General features: G+C 36.5%; 1 protein-coding gene across 1 annotated transcript in view; it reads left to right on the top strand.

The window, feature by feature from the left end:
- The window catches only part of HDAC9 (histone deacetylase 9), an 830046-nt gene that overhangs the window by 636450 nt on the left and 171363 nt on the right, over nt 1-22233 (top strand). The window contains exons 14-15 of the mRNA XM_069462244.1: nt 9885-10005; nt 14038-14087. Of these exons, the coding sequence (XP_069318345.1) occupies nt 9885-10005; nt 14038-14087 (171 nt within the window). The remainder of the gene's footprint in view (nt 1-9884; nt 10006-14037; nt 14088-22233) is intronic.

Here is a 22233-nt window from a genome sequence, read left to right as displayed (position 1 = left end):
AGAAATAGTATGTCATTATTCAGCGCTCTGCCCAGCCCATTCCTTTACTAAGCACAAAGGAAATACTTGACACAAATTCTTTGTGAATTTCTTTTACAATTTTTGATTTGTCTTGAAGAATCAGAAGAGAAGCACCCCATAAGAGGTAAGGGATCTAATGGAGCTAGTACTCTGTGTGCATGGTAGTGCTTTGGCTAGTTGAAAGGGCAAAAAGGTTCCTATCCCAAAAGTTTCCTGATTAGTGTTTCTGAGACTTCTAAAGAAATCAAAGCCAATGACAGTATATGCCCACTGGAGTTTACTTATTCACTCCAAAAGAGGAAGTTGGGTATCAGGTCAGGTGTGAGTAACTTATTTGCCAAGAAACGCCAAGGACTTAAATAAAGAGAATCAAAGCTATTCTTTCTAAACTGGCCAGGAGGGGTATCAGGAAGTTAAACCCCAGCTCCCTTGCCTCGTCACGTCTAAAGCCAGCTGGCATGACGGGGTACAGTCTCTGCTGGCTGGAACTCCAGGGATTTCAGTATCAGGCCCAATGTCTAGGTTATCATTCTGTCTTAAGCAGTATGGGCAATTTCCTCTCCTGGTTGTGGTAGCTGTGAAGTCAACTCAATTATATCAAAAGAAAGAGGATTTATTAGATTTCAGAGAAAATGATATAATCAAATAAGAATATAACGTGTACAAGCTGGGTCAATGTATTGTTTCTCAGTATCTAGATAGTAATCTGCCATCTTTTGATACTATTTTCCTGCCAGGTCTGTGTAGCTACCCTGGGTTAGAAATTGACCTGTGCTTTCAGAGGAGAAATCTCGAATGTAGACATATATCAGAATCATGTGGCAGGATACCAAAACACAGATTGTAGAACTCCAAGCTCAGAGTTCCTGATTGAGTAGGTCTGGAATGGAGTCCAAGAATTTGTATTGCTAACATGTGTCTGGTGATTCTGATATTGCTGGTCTGGGCATCACACTTTGAGAACAGTGATATATCCATTCAGTGATATTTATCAAGAATTTGAGTTTTCTAGGCACCTCTGTTAGAAGCAGGAGTTGAAAAGATATATCCCCTGTCTTCAAGAAGGTTACCATCTGGAGGGATCAGCAGACATTCATCAAATGACCATGTAAATAAATATATAGTTACAAACTCCCCAGGGGTTTTGAATCACTAGTTTGATATTGCTGTGATTTTGAAGACTCTATTATTGATTGGGCTTGGGGAAGAAATAAAATGAGAAAGACTGTGGTCGGCTTCTTCCTAGTCTTGACAGCATCAAAGGGGCCCTGAAAGCTGGAGACAGAGGAGGTAATGTTATATACCGGAGTGTGAAGGAGAAAGTGTCCCAGATCTTAACTGGAATAACTTTTCCTTCTATCTTTATTGGGGTTCCTTTATGTATTGGCATTACTTAGTTCAATGGGAAAAAGAGAAGGAGTCTCAGTTCTGTTGGCGTGCAGAAGAGAGTCAGCTTTCCTCAACCAAGAGAGCAATCACATTTACAATTAATGAAATGATAGAAAAGATGGCAATTTGAAAAGATTAAAAGGGCTCCTTTGTTTCAAAACAGTACACTTAACCACAAGTCAAACTTTTGTTTTATGTCAAGTCATTTAGCAACGTAGCAAATTAATGAAGATGGATTCCTTGAAAGGTGATTGTTCATCATTAGATTTGACCTCAGTTCTGCCATCAATTATTCGTATACTTTTGTCAAGTCATTTAACCTTGCTGATCCTTTGGTTTTCCCACGTGTAGATGAAGCCATTAGGTAGGATATTTGCAAGGATCTCTTCTAGCTCTAGGACTGTCTGAAACTAGAATGGCTAAGGAATTCATTTGGATCATAACACTCTTTGGTTAAGAATAGAATAAATTTTCAGAATGTTTGAGTAAACACATTGCTCTTAGTTTGAAAGCTATAGTGTAAATTGGCTCTGGACACTAGTCCTGATTAGCAGCCAGAGAAAACATTTAGTCTTCATTATATTAGATTACAGTGGTTACATGGGTTAACTTTTTTTGGCATGACGTGGCACTGTTTTTAAAAATTTGAGGCAGTTAGTAGTCCTTCATGCCAATGCCATTTAATTTTTTCCCCTATTGAATCATTTATACTTAGTTTAGCGATTCTTTTGGGAGCAAAGAGCAAAACCAGCAGCTTTCTTATCACCATGAGAAATGGATCTGGAGGGGTTATTTGGTGTCCTCTTCAGAAACAAGCTCTTTGATTAGGTAGCTGGGTTGCTAAAGTGTGTGCTACTGACAAAAAGAATGTGCTCATCTGTGCTCAAAAAAAGTTGCGGAGAATGACCCATCATCTGTTACAAATGCACTTGCAGTTGTTTTTCCAGAAGTACTCATGACTCCCAGCCCCACCAAGCCACCCACAGACATTTGCTTGCTCTCACATTTGTTTTGAGAATAATAACATTTTATAATGCTTTTGTTGGATTGCATATTTTGTGGAATTTGCATTGCCTCTTTGCGACTAATATTGAATAACTTTGTTTCGCTTAATTCATAAGTAAAAACCATCAGCAACATACTGTGCTGAAATATTTAACTCTTTTATTCAAGTGCCAACAGAAAGTAATTACAAAACAATTCTGGGACACAAAACTGAGCTACAGTTGTCCCTTCTGGGACTTCTCAGTAGTTCCAATGAGAAAAGTGGAGAGCCAAGGAGAAAAGTGGAGAGCAAGTTCAGGATAAAATCTCAGATGCTAAGGAGCTCAGGGATAGGATCTCCAGCACCTTTTCTCCCCACATCGGAAGGAAAACGAGAAAAAAGGAAAAATATGTTTTGGGTTTTTTTTCCAGATCTAAGTAAGGGAATATATTATTCTGTAGAAAAACACTTTTGGAAGGTGCAGGTTATCTGATATCAAGACTGAAAAATGTTGAACACTTCGAGTTAATGGAAATTCAATTAAAATTTGTTTTATAGAGTAGTCTAACTAGATGGCAGCACATAACAGCTTACTATTTTGTTTAGTTTGCAAAAAAAATTTTTTTTATGTGTTTTTGTCTTAGAATCTAACCACAAAGCAGTAAGAAACTCGAACAGGGAGTCCTATGAATTGTCTCTAAAGGATATGGCCGTCTTGGGAAAAATTACAAATGATCTCAATGTGATAAATAAACCAGGGTACATTATGTCATTATTCTAAGAGGTACTTGTATATCACAGTGGAGTAGATGAAGGGAGAGAAATGCATCAAAAGTAATTGTGCAGTTTATAATAAGAATTAAGATGATTTGCAATTTCTTTAAAAATTTCTGCCAGAAAGAATCAACGTGGAAAACAGCCACCAAAAGTAAATAAGAGAGGCTGTCCTTCTGAGTCCATTTGGAACATGCTATAAGATTTTTGAAACAGCAGCGTTAAACAGCAGCATTAAAGCTTATTAATAAAAATAACTAGTTATATATTTTACAGCCATTTGAAAATTGTAGTGTTTGAATAACACAACATACTTATGGAGAGAAATTTTGTTTCATACATGGTTACTATAAAAAGAAGCAATGCTTTAAATCAAACCATTGAAATGTTTATTTACAATTTAAAAAAATTGCAGTGTAGGAGATTCAGTTGCATAAAGAATTGTGAAAATAGAGTAGTTAAACTAAGGGATAACATTTTTTTTTTCTTGCTTTCTAATGAGCATAATGATTTGAAATAGGTAGAAATAAAACTTAAACAATATATAGTACATATGCTTGTTGCCACCCCAGACCTTTATTATTGAATGGGATTTGCTGCTTTTCTGATGTGCTTTGGAAATTGCTCTCTGCCCTGAAATATTCTAAAATAAATATTATAGTAATGACTGAATCAGGCAGTGTTAAGACACTTTGAAGATAAGATAGATCTCTTTCACTCCCTAACATTCTATCACTGACCTTGCATTTTACTTATGCCATAGTACCAACTGTTGGTCAGTACAGTGTCAGTATCTTGAATTCATTTGTGTTCAGGAGGAATGGACAGCTCCCTCTAACAGTGATTCTTGACCAAGACTGCCCATTAGAATCCATTGGGTGATTCTAAGTATCTGGGTGTCCAGGCTTCACCCAAAGTTAATTAGAAGCTCTGGAGGTAGGACCCAGGCATCAGTGCCTCTTAAACTACCCCAACTGTTTCCAAGGCACAGCCAATGATAGGAACCCCTGCAAAAAAAAAAGCTCAGCTTCTTAGCATAATCTTAACAAGATAGAGACAAATAAGCAAGTGAATCAAATACTTCGAGATGGGAGAAAAGAGAAGTAAGCATCAACCTAAGAAACAGAAATGTTATTAACTCAGAAGTGACATACACAAAATTTTTAAAAAATTATTAAGTGTTCATTATCTTGATGTTGTCACAGGGCAGGAATATGAGCTCTGAAAAATACTCTTATTTTTCAATTATGATTATGGTTATAAGAAATGAGCTTCCAGGAATAGCTGGACTCCTTTTGAAAATCCTCATAGGTTCCTCTCTTGCCTCAGCCATGCAATTTATCATTACAATTATCATATTTGCTTGCTTAAGGCAAACCCATAAATCAAAGTAAAGCGTATTTTATTAAATTTTCATTGTGGTAAGGTTATTTCACATAGAATCTTATCATGTTAGGGCTAAAAGGCAGTGTTAAAATAATTTAGTCAAACCTCCTTATGTTTAGAGATGAAAACCAAAGGCTTATAGAGATGCCTCACAGCTGGCTACACACACATTAAGGACATGTGAGAGTCGGGACTGGAAGTCAGGACTCCCAACTTGCAATTCTGTTTCTTTTTATGTGACCAACAGAAAGGACCAAAAGCATGTTAAGGCGCCTCTCTGCTTAATTGCTTCCTTCCTTCTTTCACTTCCCTTTTATCATGAGAAGAGCCTTGAATAATACAGGTTATTATATGAGGAGGGCAATATAGAAGGAGATTTGCAGGTGGGGGGACAGTTAAAAACCATCTTTTATGTAACATTTAAAGAAGCAGTTGGTTGTAGCATTAAAAAACTCTAGTAGGTATGCCTGGGCATGAGCAATCAGACTAGATTTTTTTTTTTTTTTTTTTTTTTTTTTGAGACTGGATCTCCCTCTATCACCCGGGGTTGGGGTTCAGTAGCATCATCATAGCCCACTGCAGCCTCCAACTCCTGGGCTCAGGCCATCCTTCTGCCTCAGCCTCCCAAGGAGCTGGGACTATAGGTGGGTGCCACCATGTCTGGCGAATTTTTAAAAAATTTTTTGTAAAAACGGAGTCTTGCTATTGCCCAGGCTGATCTCGAACTCCCGGGCTCAAGCGATCCTCCTGCCTAAACCTTCCAAAGTTCTAGGATTACAGGTGTGAGCCACCATACCCAGCCTTGTATTTGTTTTTAAGAGAAAAAAGTGTATCAAGAATAATCAATAAGACTATGAATTGACTCATTAAATATTAAGTGCTGTATTTGTGGCAGAGGGTAACTTTGACACTATTAAGTCATTTATGATTTTTTTCTTTAATGTCTGCAGCCCTATAGATTTCTGGAGAAAAAAAAAACTTAAAAATCCTTGTATTTAGGGACAATGGATAAAACGCTTTCAGAAAATGAGACATTTCAGTGGAAATTCTTGCCTAATATGTCACCACTTTGAAAATGATTAAAGAAAATGGAGTTTCCCCCCAGTGGAGGCAGGTACTTTGAGTTGTCAGATTTAAGCTGGACGTTTTCTCTTAGTTTGGAACTGCCACAAAATGAGCCCTTTCATGTCCTCAATAATACCAAACCAATGCAATCCATCTGTTCTGCTAAATTATTTCTAGTTCCCTAACCAAAAGCACTGCTTTTTCATGCATTTTATCATGATTTTATGCCCTTTATTATATTTTACAAAAGGTTCTGATTCTTCCAGGGCCAATGAGAACTGATTAGGACACTGGCCTCAATCCAGGCTTTGAACACAGGAGGGGAAGGAATAGAACTGTTTCATTTTTTCTCTGCTCCTTGGCAGAAAAAAATATGAATCTATACCGTGTGTGTGCTCTGTGTGTGGGTGGGTGTGGGTAGGCTGCATTTTATCCTGTCATGGTAGGACTTTGTAGATCATGTTCAGAACATTCCTTCTATAATCAGGTTGCATTAATGGGCTTTATTTCAGAAAGGCTATTTCGTTAGGAAAGGACCATGGTGTGTTGTGAGACTCAATGACATGCTTATTTTAAATGACGTTAGTCAAACTTCCAACCTGAATATATGATTTGAACTAAATATGATCATATTCCTAAACTTGGAGTAAGCATTCATGAGCATCAGCTCCTTCTGCACTCTCAGGGAAGAAACTGAGTGCAAGTCACAGAGAATGATAATGTAACAGCACGATCCTACATCACAAACTTTCTTCATTAAGAAGATGAAAGAAGAGCCATAAGCTTTCATTCCTAGGCCTACATCAGTAAGGTATTTGATATTTGGGTCTCAGGTGAGAAATCCTCAGATGAAATCCATCCCTTATTTGCACTGAGTGTCTGTCCCAATATGCTCAGGATTCTCAAAACTCTTTTTGGTCAGAGTATCTAGATGATTTCACATAGACATCCTGCAGACCAAGTATCTCTGAGAACGGAAACCAGTGTCTCCCTAAATTAAGATTATCAGAGCACTTTATCCTATTTTTTGATTCATGATGCTATTGACCTTTGACTCAAGAGAACATCTTGAGAGAGAAATGAAGGAATAAACGGTACACAGGAAATAGAAAATATGGCAAGGGATTAAGTGGGAATATCTATATTTAAGCCTAAACAAGTAAAATACTAAACTACTGATGATAATACCAGAAAACAGAAACTGTTGGCGCTCTCAATACGGGAGGAAAAGTTGTGGCACATTTAAGGCATCTGATAAAGTGAGGTAAGACTGATCGGCTTCAGGAAATCCTACATGTCAAGAAATAAAGAAAGCTGTTGCTATTTCCAAATTTTTAGGTTAGCCAATTTCCCATAGAAGTGTCTCTGTGAGATACAGATCTCACAACATGCTTTTTCCAGATCCTATCTCCAGGTAGAAGCATATATTTTTTGTACTGAATTGGTTTTCACTGCTCTCTCTCTGTAGAAACATGTGCACTGTGTTTATGGGTCTTGTTCTCTAGCAACCAAAGAAGCAGAAGGTGATTGCCAAGAATGAGTACGTCTTTATATTTCGTGCAATTATTTTTAAAGAAATATTTAGTATAGTAATAAGAAGAGCCAATGTAAAATACTTGCTTAGAGTCAAAAAGAAGAAGAGGGAGAAGGAAAAAAAGTAGACAGCAAAGTGAAAACTTATGAATGGTGGTACATTTTAATAATGAGAGTGAGGCCTGGAGCGTAAACTAGAAGGGAATATTCTTAGAAGAAGTAAGCTCTAGGTAGCTGGGCCAGATGCTCCATCCTTACTGTTGGCTGACTGATCTCACACAAGGGGATGACTGACATTCAGCAGGTGTCCTCTTACGATTTTTACCAGCATTTGAACTGCTGTCAATTACAGTGAGTCTTGTTAGCAGATTGTTGTTCAGATGTGTGATTGAGCATTCGGCTGGAAGGCTAGTGGAGTTGTAGGGGAATGAGAAAAGGAGTTGGGATGGTATGTAAATTTACATGACTAGTATATGAAAACATAAAGATGTATTTCTCATTAATGATATTTAACATTATGCCAGAAGCAAAAATTCAACTTAGAGCTGAAAAAAATCTTTGTAGAAAAAGAGAAAGAGAAAAAAAACTGAAGTTTTATGATGCTAGTCAAAACATGGGTCTGTTTGTGAGTTATATCGCTGACGATGTTTTAAGATATTGGTGTTTCACTATACCAGCGTGCATGATGTTAGTGGCTATGGATTTTATAGACCCATAGAAAGGAGAGCTAGAAGCCCTATTATTTCATGGTGTTCATTATTCTGCCAGACTAGGATTGGTTGCCACAGTCTGTTTTCCAGTGTCCTGCTCAGTCCAATTTTAGATGACTCAAACCATGGAGTTACCACTATTTATCTTGGGGGATTTTCCACCCGCTGAAATCTCACAGTTGAAATGTTTCCCTTTAATGTTGACTTTGAATTTTCTCCTGCTCATTTTGTCTCTTTACTTGTCATTCTGCTTCTTTGATTGTTCTGGTCTTCCATCAGCTTTTCCAAATTTAATGTTTACCTGCAAGCTACCTAGTTCAAGAAGACGTTTGTTTCTTAATCAGAAAGACGGCTGACCAGAATGCCAGTATTCAATTTGCCTGAGTCCACAGCATTAAAATTCTTATCTTACCTACCTGGAATAATTTCTTTAAAACATATCTTTATTTTTCTAGAAATGTAAATTGGGTTACATAATGTTGAATGATTGTGTCAAAAGCAGGGCGCTTCAATGCTATGGAAAGAAAATTGCATAAGTATGTTTGTTTATTCTGCAAGTACAGATAGTGTTAAGGAGATTCCGCTTTATCATTCCCTTCCCTCGAGTCCTCCACCATTCCTCCCTCACTATGACCTGGTCATTTATTTTCAAAGACAAGCACAGTAAATGCTGAGGAGGTGTCAGTATAGGGGAGTTTTCCCAGCCTGCCTCTTCAGTGAACCCCACATCGCCCTCAAAGAGCCTGGCAGCAGCCAAATCACCTTAAACCAGGGAGGCTAGACATGGAATTGTCCTGGTCCTGAGAGAGATGTTGTTGTCACCTGAAGTTTCTAAGTGCACTGGTGGTTCCTCAGTTAGGAATATGAGAGGACAGCATTTCCTAAATTGATTCTTTTTTAATTTCCCTGTAGTTATGCACTTAAATACTACCTTACAACTGTCTTGCAGTAGTATATATTTTAAGTGAAATATTAATACTGTCTGTATAATTTTAGGAAGCACAGTAATTTCCAAAAGTTAAGGTTAATTAACTTCATATACCAGCATGATGTTTATCGGGCTCAGTTGTCTATGTGCCAACTGAGAAATGTGGCCAGGAAGAACACTTTGCATATTGGCTAATTGGGATTTTGCTGAATGTACATGTTTGGCTACGTTGAAGTACCATTCTTTATTAGATGGAGTGAAAGTCTCTGCCTAGTCTGTGTGTTAAAAATTGACTGAGACTAGAGTGTCTCAAACTACCTCTGGTTAAAGAGCAGGTTTTGTTTTTGTTTAATTTCCAGTCTGTCACAGATGAATACTTTTATAAAATACTTTAAAAATGAAATACTGCAAAAGTGAAATAAAAATTGAAGACCCATACAGTATTATTAGATTGCATTAGATTCAAAAGACATAAAAATACTATCAAATTGCCATGAAATTTCTAAATATTTACTCTGAATTTTTATGTCAACCTCATCACAGACCATTGATAAACAAATCCTGAACTGTCATCCAGCCTGTAGAACTTTGAGGAATATTGAGACTAAAACTACTGTGAGGTGCACACGTCACATAATTAACATATTTATGATCATCAAATACATTAAAATATAATAATACGTACGTCCTTTAGGAAAGAACAAGGTATTTGTTCTAACTTCTTTGGGTGAGTGTAAAATAAAGTTGTAATAACTTTTACTTCTCAGCTAAACAATAGCCCCTGTTTGTTTTTAAGCTGATACTTTTACAAAAGAATTAACTGTTAATTTCTTTGTTCTAGATTTCTTTTTTAATGGCAAAGAATATGCTTTCTGTCAATTGCCCATTTAGGTATAAGCAATCCATTGGATCTGAACCTTGCATACACTAATTTTTCAAATATTATCGTGCTGCTTTACTAAGCAAATCAGTGTCACATTCCTGCATGATGAAACTCAGCCCATTATTAATCATTGTAAATGTGACTCGAGGTCTCATTTTCTTCTAAATTGTTGTCAGTGGAGTACTGTAGGCTTCTGCTGTTTTCTTTCAGCGAATTCAAGGTCGAAAAGCCAGCCTGGAGGAAATACAGCTTGTTCATTCCGAACATCACTCACTGTTGTATGGCACCAACCCCCTGGACGGACAGAAGCTGGACCCCCGGATACTCCTAGGTCTGTACGGGCTCCCATTCTACTGAGAACAGCACATTCCAGCACTGTCATTAGTCAATGCTGGTGTCAGTTGAAAATACTTGGCAAGCAGTGTGACAAAAAATCAGTTTTTCCAACAGCATTGCTCTGTGGAATGAGTCGTTTACAGTAGAAGCCAATGTAGATTAAGAAACTCCTGCATTAGAAAATGCCAGTGTACGTTCCATGATGTTTACTTTAAGATGAACCTTTATTTGAACAGCATTTCCAAATGTGTTTTTGTGTATAGGAATAAATACATTGCTGAATTTGTCTCCTTGTGTGTTTACACTAAAAGAAAAAAAGATTTTCACATTCTTTATGCAAATTTATCTTCACCTTTCTTGTTTGTTTTGTATCTTTCAGTTCTCTCTTCTATGAACTTAACAGACAAAGGGAATAGTAAACTTATTTTAAGTGAAAATCCTTATTACTATGCCCAGCACACTACATTTTATAGTAAGATTTAATTTAAAATCTTAATGTAGTCTATTTAATACAGGCCTTACCTATGATATTAAATAGTACAGTAAATGGCAGAAATAGAAAACTCTAAAACATAATTTTTTATTAATGTAAGATTTCTCAAAATTTTATCATCAGATTTTAAAATGAAATTTATGTTGCAGAGCTTTATATAAAGTTTATGTGAGTGATAGAAGCAACAGATTTTTGGAAAAATATTACTGACAAAACATTATTTTAGTTGAAGTAATTATATTGTTTTATTAATAACCTTTTATAATTGAATAACAATACTTAAGCATTCAATAGATGCCAACAAGATTATGTTTTGAGTTTTAACTAAAAAAGGTGTTTTAGGACTTTTTCTGGTCTTTTTCTTTCAAATAAACCCGTTGTGTCAGTTCCAAATTATTGGACCTTTTCACCTAACTCAATATAATTTCAAAATGGTTTTCTGTTAACTGGTCCTAAACAACTCCAAAGTAAGCAGTATATGACATGTAGTAGGTAGGTATCTTGGAAAATAATTTTAAGGGGAAGTTAATAAGTACCCAATATGACACCTACAATCTTCCTTTTTGATATGAATGGCAGGCATCCCTAAATTTATGAAATACAGGCATGTGGATGAGTGTGTGTGTGCCTACACACACATGTAACAGAGTAAGTAGTTGTAGCTTGGAGAGAAATAGGCAGAAAGGGGGACACATAAAGACTACTCCATTTTTAGAAAGCGTATTGCTCAAATTTGATGATGAAAAACAATTTATATAGTAGAATTAAAGTTATTTATTGATATAAATACAAAGAGATCACTCTAAACTTGTATACGCTATACGTTTTTTTTTTCCCTCTGTTGAAGGAAATGGTCTCTATACATGCTGCCACTTTACACAAAGTACTTTCTTTCTTGTGGATACTGTGTAATAAATGTTCTTATTTTAACATGAATTAATAATCCCACCCCAAAAACCACAAAGATGAAGTAAACCAGACATTTTAATTTTCATGGTTTTATGAGGTCAAGATACTGAAGCATTTAAATATAGGAAACTGTGTCCCTGTGATTATTTTTTAATTTAGTTAAGAACAAACAAGTAGCAAATCGTCCCATTTTCTGAAAACTATGGTACCAAAGTATAAATCAACCTAGGCATACATAGACTAGGTACCTGTGAACTTTATTGGAATAGTCTGAGATCAAATTATGAATATCAACATAAATTGGTCATATATCTCATTAGTTTTAAATATTTAATGTCAAATAATATTCTTACAATTGATAACTTTAAAGCTAGCATTCTATCCACATACTGAGTCTCATAGACACCTCTTAATGATCAGTGCTGTAATTTCAACATTGTGTGTAGGCTACGGGCGCGCAGGTAAACAGTGATGCAGCATTTGGTCAGACTTTGAGGTCAAGCACTAACTTCAATTTTGATAACACTTCCAAACTACTTCAGTTTCTCTGGTGAATACAGACATTTAGCTGATTTCCTCAACCCGAGTTCTAAGTGAGTAATCCCATTCTTTTAAAAGGTTAATTTTTCGTACCTCTGTTCTTTGTGAAATTTGGATTCTTGTGGCTTCTTTTACTTATATCTAAAAGCCCAGGTTGAACCTGCCATATGTGAATGTATAGAAATTCATAATGATCAAGATATTTTCTCTTTCTTCATTCATTCCTTTCAGTCCCATACATCTCACTACCTCCCCCAAGTCCTCCCAACACAGATGGGGGATGTCTTTTCTGAATTATAGCCATACTACTATTCTTGGTATGTTATGTTCTAGAGTTAGGAGGAAGGATTTGAATAAAAGTGCAGTATAACCAGACCAATCAGTCTTTGTGTCTTGAAAGACATCTATAGATTATAAAATAATTAGATTTGAAAATGGGCATCATTTATCTCTTTAAATACTCTAGACCCTGTAAGGTGACACTTTGAAAACATTGTCTCCAATTATTTCTGGTACAGAGTTTTCCTTAGCATTAATATTCCTGTCGTTCTTATTACTAGTTTCCATTATCTTGTAGCTAGCCAGATTTTAGTCCATTGATAAGGCAATAGAACATAATTAAAAAGCAAATCTAGTCAATTCAGTGAGAAAAATTTCTTGCACACTACTAAATTTAAATCATCAATTATTTGCCTGTTTTGTATTATGTTAATATAAACATTGCTAAATAAAATTCTCCTAAGTAGGATGTCTTTATTTTCCTAATTCTCTTAGGGTTTAATAATTTTTGTAAATTACTTTTAATATTATTTGTTTATTTTTTCTGTTGACTTCTCATCTTTTTTTATGAAGATCTCTCTATATAACTAGACATCTTCATTTGCACTTTTCTTTATCATTTTCCATCTTTTAGTAATTGCATTTGAAAAACCTATCCATACAATTTACTGTTTTCAAAATAAACTTTTTTTATGATGGTAAAAGATATTTAGACTTTTAATGACATGGCATGTGAATTCCACCACAAACCTGTTTTCAATTTTAATTCTTTGTATCATTGATCATCAACAAGACAAATGAGTGAGATAGGAAAACTGGAGGTTTGTACCTGGTTCTACCACTGACCTTCTAAATGACCTGAGTTACTTCAGAATCATCTGATCATGAGATAGAAATGTTCACTGCCTTTCCCTTCAGTTTCTTCACAGTCAGATTTTAGTGTGAGAGGTTTAGGAGCAGTTACTACTGTTTTCTTTATTATGTAATAGATGATGTGAAAAATAAAAGCACAGGTAAACAAAATAATTACTAAAAGTCCCATAAAATGTCAGTTTCAAGAGAAAATTGCAATTAAGATGTTGGCATATATTTTTAAAGATTTTAAAATTTATATTGATATTATATAGAGTGCCAAATGGGATTATTCTTTCTTAATAATTTCTTAATAATTCTTTCTCAAAAGTGTCTTGTTTAAAAAACTGTGGATGTTGGAGCGGCTGATGGTGTACTTGGCCTTAGCTATATCTTTAGTAGATGTAGCTACTTATATTAATAGCTAAGTATACTCAGCTATGTCTGAAGGAGAAATTAAGAATAAGTCTATACATTTGAGAAGATATTTTAATATTGGAAATTTTTATAAAATGACAGTGCGTGGTGTCATAAACCTTGTGGCTCAAAATATCCCATTGGAGGAACACACTCAGTGAATAGCTGAGTTACTTACTATAAGTTATATATTTAAAAATTATTATATATAGTATGGATGTGTAGGACAATTTTTTTAAAATCTTGTAACTCAGATCTCATGGGCATGTATTTGTTCCTGTGGAACAATAGACTCCACATGAAATAATATTCGTATTGGTTTGTTTTGGGTTCTTGCCTGTGTATACATATAGACAGAATGATGATATTCTGAAAATTAACTCTATTGAATAATTGTCTACAATTTTATCAATTTCCTTGAGTCAAGTGATAAATACCATTTGACATAATATTATATGTTAATGAATACCAAATTTTTTAAAAATTATGTTTATATTACCAATTTATATATATTTTTTGTGTCTTCTAACTATATAGGTGGTGACTCTCAAAAGTTTTTTTCCTCATTACCTTGTGGTGGACTTGGGGTAAGTATTAGTTTATCCACTGCTTTTAAATAACACAAACTTTTAAAAAAATCTTTTCTCTATTCAGTTATGTTGAGTCTGTTTCTCAGTAAAGGTTATACCAGACTTCAGGACTAGCTATATAATTTGCAGGGCTAAGTGCCAAATGAAAATGAAGAACCCCTTGTTCAAAACTTATTAAAAATTTGAAGATGGTAGTAACAGAATTAAACCAAGAGTGAAGCCTTTGTGACTATAAGCTCTTGTGTGACTGCACAGGTCAAACACTCATGAAGCCAGCTCTGCTAGACTTTTATATAGGTGGAGAAATAGTAATACAAGAGGTTTTAACACAGTTTTGCAGCAGAATTCTATTTTCAATAGAATCACGCTGAATATGTATGTACATTATATTCTTGGTGAAAGAATAAACTTTACATAAGTGGCATAAACTTTACAAAGTGCTTTGCATTGTGGGACATTTTGATTGTGAACTCCCTAGGGCCATCTTTGTCTTCAGTAATTAATGAAACCTTTTGACCCAAGATATTTATACTACACTTCAAGAATAAATTTGCTTGAATCCAGCAACATATGAAGAAAAATGTCTACGTTTTTGTGAATGATTAGAGCATAGCGTATAACCTGCAATCTATTTAAATTTAACCCTTACCAGCAACAACCCATCATCCTGCAGAACTGAGTGCTAAATTATGCTAGGAAAACATAATTTTAGGTGAGGTTTCCAAGGAATAAGATAAGACAATTAGGTTTCCTGGATATTGATGGGACAGAACAAAACTAGTCACGTATATATGATGTTTTTAGACAATTTTTTGCTATAACTAAATTTTATACAGGGAAATCTCATATTTTTTTCAGTTCATTCTATCATTTTAATGAGGCCGGATTTAGTGAGGGGTAGCTTTTTGTTCCTTTACCTGTGATTCCGCCCCCTCTGGAAATAAAAATGGCAACTACAGCCATTTGTATCTGTTTGGACTTTACATTTACCAAGTCTCATAACAACCTTATAAAATAGTCATTATTATTAACACCATTTTGCAGATAAGAAACAGAAGGCTCAGAGAAGTGATTTTTCCTGAAGTCAATATAGCAAAGGGTGAAAAGCTGGAAGTACTGTGTTAATGTGCATATCCATGTGAAGGAGTTCCAAGAGAGCTTTTTAGACCCCTCCATGCTTTCATCTCTAACAAACTGGCTGCAGCCTCCCCTCACGCCCTGGAGCCCAGGAGTGCAGCTGTGTGGCTGATGTGTCGTGGCCCCCTTTGTGACAGCTCACCAAAGACTTGTGATTTTTGACTGCCAGCACAGGACCGTCAGCACCCCACATTAATGCTTGCTCATTTTTTAGCAAACCTCCTGTGGAGCCAGGAGCTTGCAAAATCATTCTAGAAAGCAGAGGACAAATTCACTTTTAAAATGGGTTCCATTGGCTTTTGTGCTTATTTTCTAACATCCCAAGTGGATATTTTATGAGAATGGCAGCTTACCTGCAAATTAGGCTAAGTATGAAACAAAGCAAATGACTACTTAATGGGAACAGTGATGTGGAGGAAATCAAAGCTGTTTAAAGTGCTGTGGCCATCCAGCTCCACTCATTTACAAGTGCAGATGGTCCCCGACTTACGATGCTTTGACTTACAATTTTACCAGTGTACGATGGTACAAAAGCAATATGCATTCAGTGAAAACCATACAACCATTCTGTTTTTCACTTTTAATACAGGACTCAATAAATTACATGAGGTATTCAACACTTATTTTATAAAGTAGGCTTTGTGTGAGATGACTTTGCCTAACTGTAGGCTAATGTAAATGTTCTGAGCATGTTTAAGGTAGGCTTGGCAAAGCTATGATGTCCAGTAGGTTAGGTGTATTAAATGCATTTTCAACTTAATATTTTTGATTTACAATGGGTTTGGTTGAGGAGCATTTGTACATTTAGTTCATAACTCAGAGGTGAATTGAGGGGACTCATCTCCAGAATCTCACCTGGGATGCACCTCTAACTCACTATCCCCTGAACATGAAGCATCTCTACTCAACTGTTCTAAACCTATACCAAAGTAACTTCTTATTCTCCACCCAGAACTGCTTTAGCAAACTTATAAAAGTGATCAAGGGATGAATGTTTACTGCTGCTTCTGGCCTGTACATCCAACATAAAGCACAGTGCAGGTCATAAAATAAGTCCTTAGTGTTTCCTAATCTGATAGTGGCAGCAGTGGTGGTGGGTAAATCTAGCATGGCCAGGAAGAAGCAGGAAGAGGAAGCCTGGATTAGTTTGACTCCATCAGTGCTAGAGAAGGCTGGAGAGAGGCGCTGTGTCAAATGGCTTGTATGTCTTCTGGTGGTGTTTTTGTAGGTCCAAGTGAGTGTGACTGTATGTGTGTATGTGCGCAAGCTTGCACTTGATGTTCTAGTGAACTAGCTTGATTCGATCTTTTTGTTTTTGTTTTCAATTAAATGTTTTAAATTTGTTCTTAGCCATGTAGGAGACATCTTGCCCCCTCAGATCTTTGGTTTTGATACAAGTCCTAGGAGAAACACTGGGTTCTCTGGATTTGCACCAGTCTAAATTTTCACCTCCAAGACAATCCCAGGCATATTAACTATACAAAAGGTACCCACTATGAACTTGGAGCGGCCCAACTTGGCAACATGCAGCACCCTGGAGAACTTGGAAACTACTGAAATTGCTTTTGTCTTAAGGCACAATTCTGGCTCAGAGTGTCTAAACTGGACCCACTGGTTTCAATTCTAAAACACTCAATGATCCCCAATTGTTAAAGTAAACTCCAGTCACCTAGAGCTGCAGTCCCCAAACCCCGGACTGTGGCCTAGTACCAGTTGGTCTGTGGCTTATTAGGAACCGGGCTCGAATCACTGCCTGAGTTCCTGCCCTGTCCCATAGAAAAATTGTCATCCATGAAATTTAGTAACCGGGAGCACAGCAGGAGGTGAGCAGCAAGTGGGCAAGCTAAGCTTCATCTGTGTTACAGCCACTCCCCCGTTGCTCACGTCACTGCCTGAGCTCTGCCATCCTCCCCCCCACCGTGGAAAAATTGTTTTCCATGAAACGGGTCCCTGGTGCCAAAAAGGTTGGGGACTACTGTCCTGGAGTATATAACTTCTTTCTAGATGGCTTTAATATATACTTACTGAACATTGATAGATTAATTGACTTTTGAGGAGACTACTTGGGGAATTATGAAATTAAAATCTCTACTTCTTATTAAATTTTCCCCTAAAATTGCATGTAGTAATTACAGTGCTGGCGAAGCAGCTCAAGGGTGAATGGTATTTAAGTTGCTTTAAAATGTGCTCTCCAGAATTGCATTTTGAGCGAAAATCTCAAGGTTTCCGAATTCCTTTGTGTTTGCTTCTCATTTTGTTTAGTTACTATGGCATGACTCATTTCTGATGACTATGTGATTGCACTACAAGAAAATGCACCAGTTGAAAAGAACATTTGACCAAATCCCAGGCCTTGGTCATTGCATAGTGAAAAAGATAATTAAGGGACTCTGCAAACAAAAGCCATGGCAGGACCACTTTAGTTTTCACTCCTCAGGGTGTATCACTAAAAATAGTGATCATTTTCCTGGCCATCTGACCTGCTGCTGTGTGAAGAAATCTTGAAGTCATTTCTCAGCCTTATTTTCCCCTCTTCACTTGATAGGCCACAAGAAAACCCACAAAAGCAAGGACGAGCAGGCTTTTATGATAATGTCGTCATCAGCTCCCAGCTTCAAACACTTCTGCGGCTTTTGAGTTGTCATTTATAACTTGGAACTGAATCGACCCATAATTCCCCCGATACACTTAGAGAAATTGATAACAGATTCTGCGCTGCTTTTATGGCTCGGAGGAGGCAACTCCAATCACATCACTATTGGCAGGCAATATTATTTTCTGACATGGTTGTAAAAGTATAAAGGGGCTTATGGCATTTGTTTAGATGAGGAATGGGCTCTCAAGCTGTGCTGGGGTTTACGGGACCAGATCAGTGAGAAGCAAAGGGAATATGATGTTTGCAAACAGGATATGATTTTATATAAGTTTGAGTTTCATGCTCTGTTCTCTGGGGAAAGCCCTGTAGACAGCAGAGAATTCCACTTTTATCCTACAACAGACAAGCTCCCAGTGCCAAAAGGCAGAAAAATAAACGTGGTCAATGGGCAATGTCAGAACCTTGATTAGAAGAGGAGGAGCCATGGAGGAGGCCGAACAATTCCCTAGGAGGAATGAGGAATTGCAGAGCATGGGCAGATTCCGGGCCTGCCTAACGGGTCGAAGATATGCCAAAAATGAGGCCCTGTGAGGTTGAACCAAGGCACCTTTCCTGGCAGCAATTCAGTGAATCTGTGAACACAAAGCCAGCTTTTCTTTGCAAACTTTTACTCTGTCCATATTCTACTTGATTACACCTAGATCAGACATTAGGAGTGTCATTTTTGTGATTTGGGAAGGGGAAGATGGGGAGAAGGGTTAGGTGATTATGAAGGGGGTGTAATTTAAGGCTCATATCAATACCTCTGAGGTTTTCTGCAGGAATTTCAGTTGTATACTGACCATACTCTACCTTCATATTACTTTTCTAATTATTACACCACATTGGTCCTTCACATTTATTCTCCCCAATAACAGTAAACAAAGTTTCAAAGGGCTGCTCTGATTTTTCCTTTCTGTCGGAATACCATTGAACAACTTTTATTTTATGAATAAACTTATAGACATACAGTTAAATTAAACGAGACACAAAGGTTTGGTTAATGATACATTTTACAGCTGTGATTGAGGATGGTCTTCTTTGAAACCAAACCAATATTTTAGAAGGCATAATAGATGCCATCGGATCAGGAGTGAAGGGCAGGAAAAGTAAGATAAGGCTTGTTGCCAACGACTAGGCAAGGTGCAGAATGCAAAGCCTAATGAGGCAAAACCAGTGCTCGCAATCGCTTAGGGACTTGTGCATCTGGCTGGTTTGGATAAATGCTGTGCTACGTGAGCACAGAGGAGACAGCTTTCAAAACAGAAAAGAAAGAGGGGTGTGGGGGTTACTCACACAGTCATGAGCTGAATCTCCAAGAAGAATTAGTAATAAATGTGTTTGTGTGAGTTGTGTGTCGAGGGGTGGTATGAGTGTAGGGTGGGGGTGAGGGGACAGATAGGCATTGACTGTTTAGGCTATACTGACATACCCTATTTTTGACAACTGTACCAAGCTGTTGCCAATTAGTAGAGAATTTTTTTTTTATTCCCCCAAAAAGAAAAGAAAAAACCACCTAATATTTGTGCCAAAATTTTGGATGTTTCTGAGGTTTTAATATTGACTCAGGAAACTCTTTCTTCGCATGTTATTCCCGCCCAATTACCCTGAGCAGGCACAATGCCTTTTGTTACATGAGCAGAAAGAGGAAGGAGTGGCACGTGCTTCTCGCATGCAGGAATCAGGATAATGCTGATTTCCCTCATGTTAATGTTCAACCGGCTGGTAATCAGTACTTCCTCTCCTCCACTGCTGCTGTCAAAGCTGCGTCACAATCCTCCTCACTTCAGCAAAATAAGAGGATCCACCCTGATTTGGAATCTCTCCTTTCCCCATCTCTCCTTCCTAATTGTATTTGGATTTTCTTTGGTTTTAAACTTGATGCAAATGATACTAGCAGAAACACCCTACACCATAGGGGAAAAACTGTAACTACTAAGCCACCTTAATGAAATTGTTTGAGAATTTTATTTCATGCTGTGGATTCCACAACAAAATTGTGTTGTCTCAGACTTGGGAAATTTAGTACAAAATATTATTCAAGTCAGGAAATTCCTTCTAAATGACGAAGTTTCCAGCATTGCATAGATTATGCTAATTGTGTATACTCAATAATAATTGTAGAGATGTAGACAACACTCCCTACAGAGATACACATATATACATTATCCTGTGTCTACTGCAATATGTGAAATTTTATAGAATCATTAAGCATCTGATGTCCATTTCAGGGAAGAGGAAAATTAGAAGTGAAAACCTTAACTTCCTCTTTAATTCACTTAGTTGTAGCATCTCATCTGCAATTAAAGTCTTTGGATTGCTTTGACATTATGGCTAAGCACAACAGGATGTGTTTTAAAATAAGAATACTTCATTTAATTATTTAAAGTAAGCATAAATATTACAAAGCTATTAAAATTCTGTTGTCAAAATGAAATGGCTGAAAAATACCGTCATGAAAAGTTTTATACTTTTTTTTACATTCTTGGAATCAGAACACCTATTTTTATATGTATATATATGTGTGTGTGTATTCTTAAATATGTAAGCAACTATGTCAGCCAAAGTAATGTCAATAGCAGGAAGGAAGAAAACATATCCGTTCTTGGAATTTGTTTTTCCATAATTTTTCTCTGTTCTTTAATTATTTTCTCTATTTGCCCATGTGCCTTGGTTATAAAACATTGGGACAAGAAGAAATTGAGCCATAGACTCTGTGGTTGCTGAAGGTAAATAGATTTGATGAACTTTAAACTTCTCTGTAACTTAGAAGGTCTATGGTTCTGAGAAATAAAATTGAGAAATTAAAACATACTTGACTAAATTTGAATATATGATCATCTCCTAATTGCCACTTCAGATTGTCAAGGAGACATAAGGCCTTAGGTTAAATAAAAATTTAAAGTAGGCAAAGGAAATGAGACTTCCTAGAAGACAGGAATCTTGCAACAGCCTACTCTGCAGCTAAATCTAGGTCCACTTCAGCTTTTTATTTTGATGTTAAAAAAAGGCATTTGTATTTTTCTTTTGTCATAATTCTACCCTGAATAGTTCCAGATCCAGGTATTCATCCCTGTAACAAACTGATATCCAATACCTACTATTGACATGTCCTTATTGCACTTGTCCTTGTGAAGTATTTTAACCAAAAATTTAGTAAAGCATACCTTCTAAGTTTTCACTGATGTAAAACAATACATTTTTTTTTCAAATTCAAAGCTAAAAGAAACTAGTTGACTGAATGCTTGAGCCATAAATAGGCAGCTCACAGCAGAGTCACTAGAATTTAATCATTCCAAACTTCAAGAAGAACCCACAGCTTCTGACTCCTAGGCCACCAGTATCATTGTTACTATAAAATGTCTTAACTTTAAATGTAAAATAATAAGTAAAATAAAAGAATTGAATAACAAAGCAATGATTCACTTAGCAGCAAAGCATACATTGAATTGTTAATTTTATGAAGACTAATAATACTAAAGGTATATTAATATTTGAGAATTTTATGTATCTGAAATTATTTGGTTAATTTATTCTGTTAGATCCTAAATAATATGAGTTATATTGCTTCTAAATGGTATTTACTATAGATGCATACAAGCATACCTTGGAGAGATTGTGGATTCAGTTCCAGACCACTGCAATAAAGTGAATATCACAGTAAAGCAAGTCACACGAATTTTTTGGTTTCCCAGTGCATATAAAAGTTATGTTTATACTGTACTGTAGTCTATTAAGTGTGCAATAGCATTATATCTAAAAAAAATAATGTGTATATCTTAATATAAAATACTTTATTGCTAAAAAATGCTGAAAATCATCTGAGCCTTCATCAAGTTGTAATCTTTTGGCTGGTGGAGGGTTTTGCCTCAGTGTTGAGGGCCTTGCTCTGGATTAGGCTGTGGCTTAAGGGAATGTTATGGCTGGTTTGATCTTCTATCCAGACCCCTGAAACTTTCTCCATATCAGCAATAAGGCTCTTTTGCTTTCTTATCATTCGTATGTTTACTGAAGTAGCACTTTTAATTTCCTTCAGGAACATTTTCTTTGCATTTACAGCTTGGCCTTTTGGGGCAAGAGGCCTAGCTTTCCTCCCATCTCAACTTCCGATGTGCCTTCCTTACTGAGCTTAAGCAATTTTTAGCTTTTGATTTAAAATGAGATGTTCGATTCTTCCTTCCACTTGAACACTTAGAGGCCATTGTGGGGTTATTAGTTTGCCTAATTTTAATATTCTTGTGTCTCCGGGAAGAGAGAGGCCTTAGGAGAGGGAGAGAAACAAGGGGATGGCTGGTCGGGGGAGCAGTCAGAGCACACACATTTATCCATTAAGTTTATTGTCTTATATAGGCGTGGCTCACTGCACCCCCA

This window comes from Eulemur rufifrons, chromosome 29, assembly GCF_041146395.1.
Source record: "Eulemur rufifrons isolate Redbay chromosome 29, OSU_ERuf_1, whole genome shotgun sequence".
Taxonomy (NCBI): Eukaryota; Metazoa; Chordata; class Mammalia; order Primates; family Lemuridae; genus Eulemur; species Eulemur rufifrons.
Note: the sequence above shows the minus strand (reverse complement) of the source record. Positions and strands in the feature narration are given on the sequence as shown.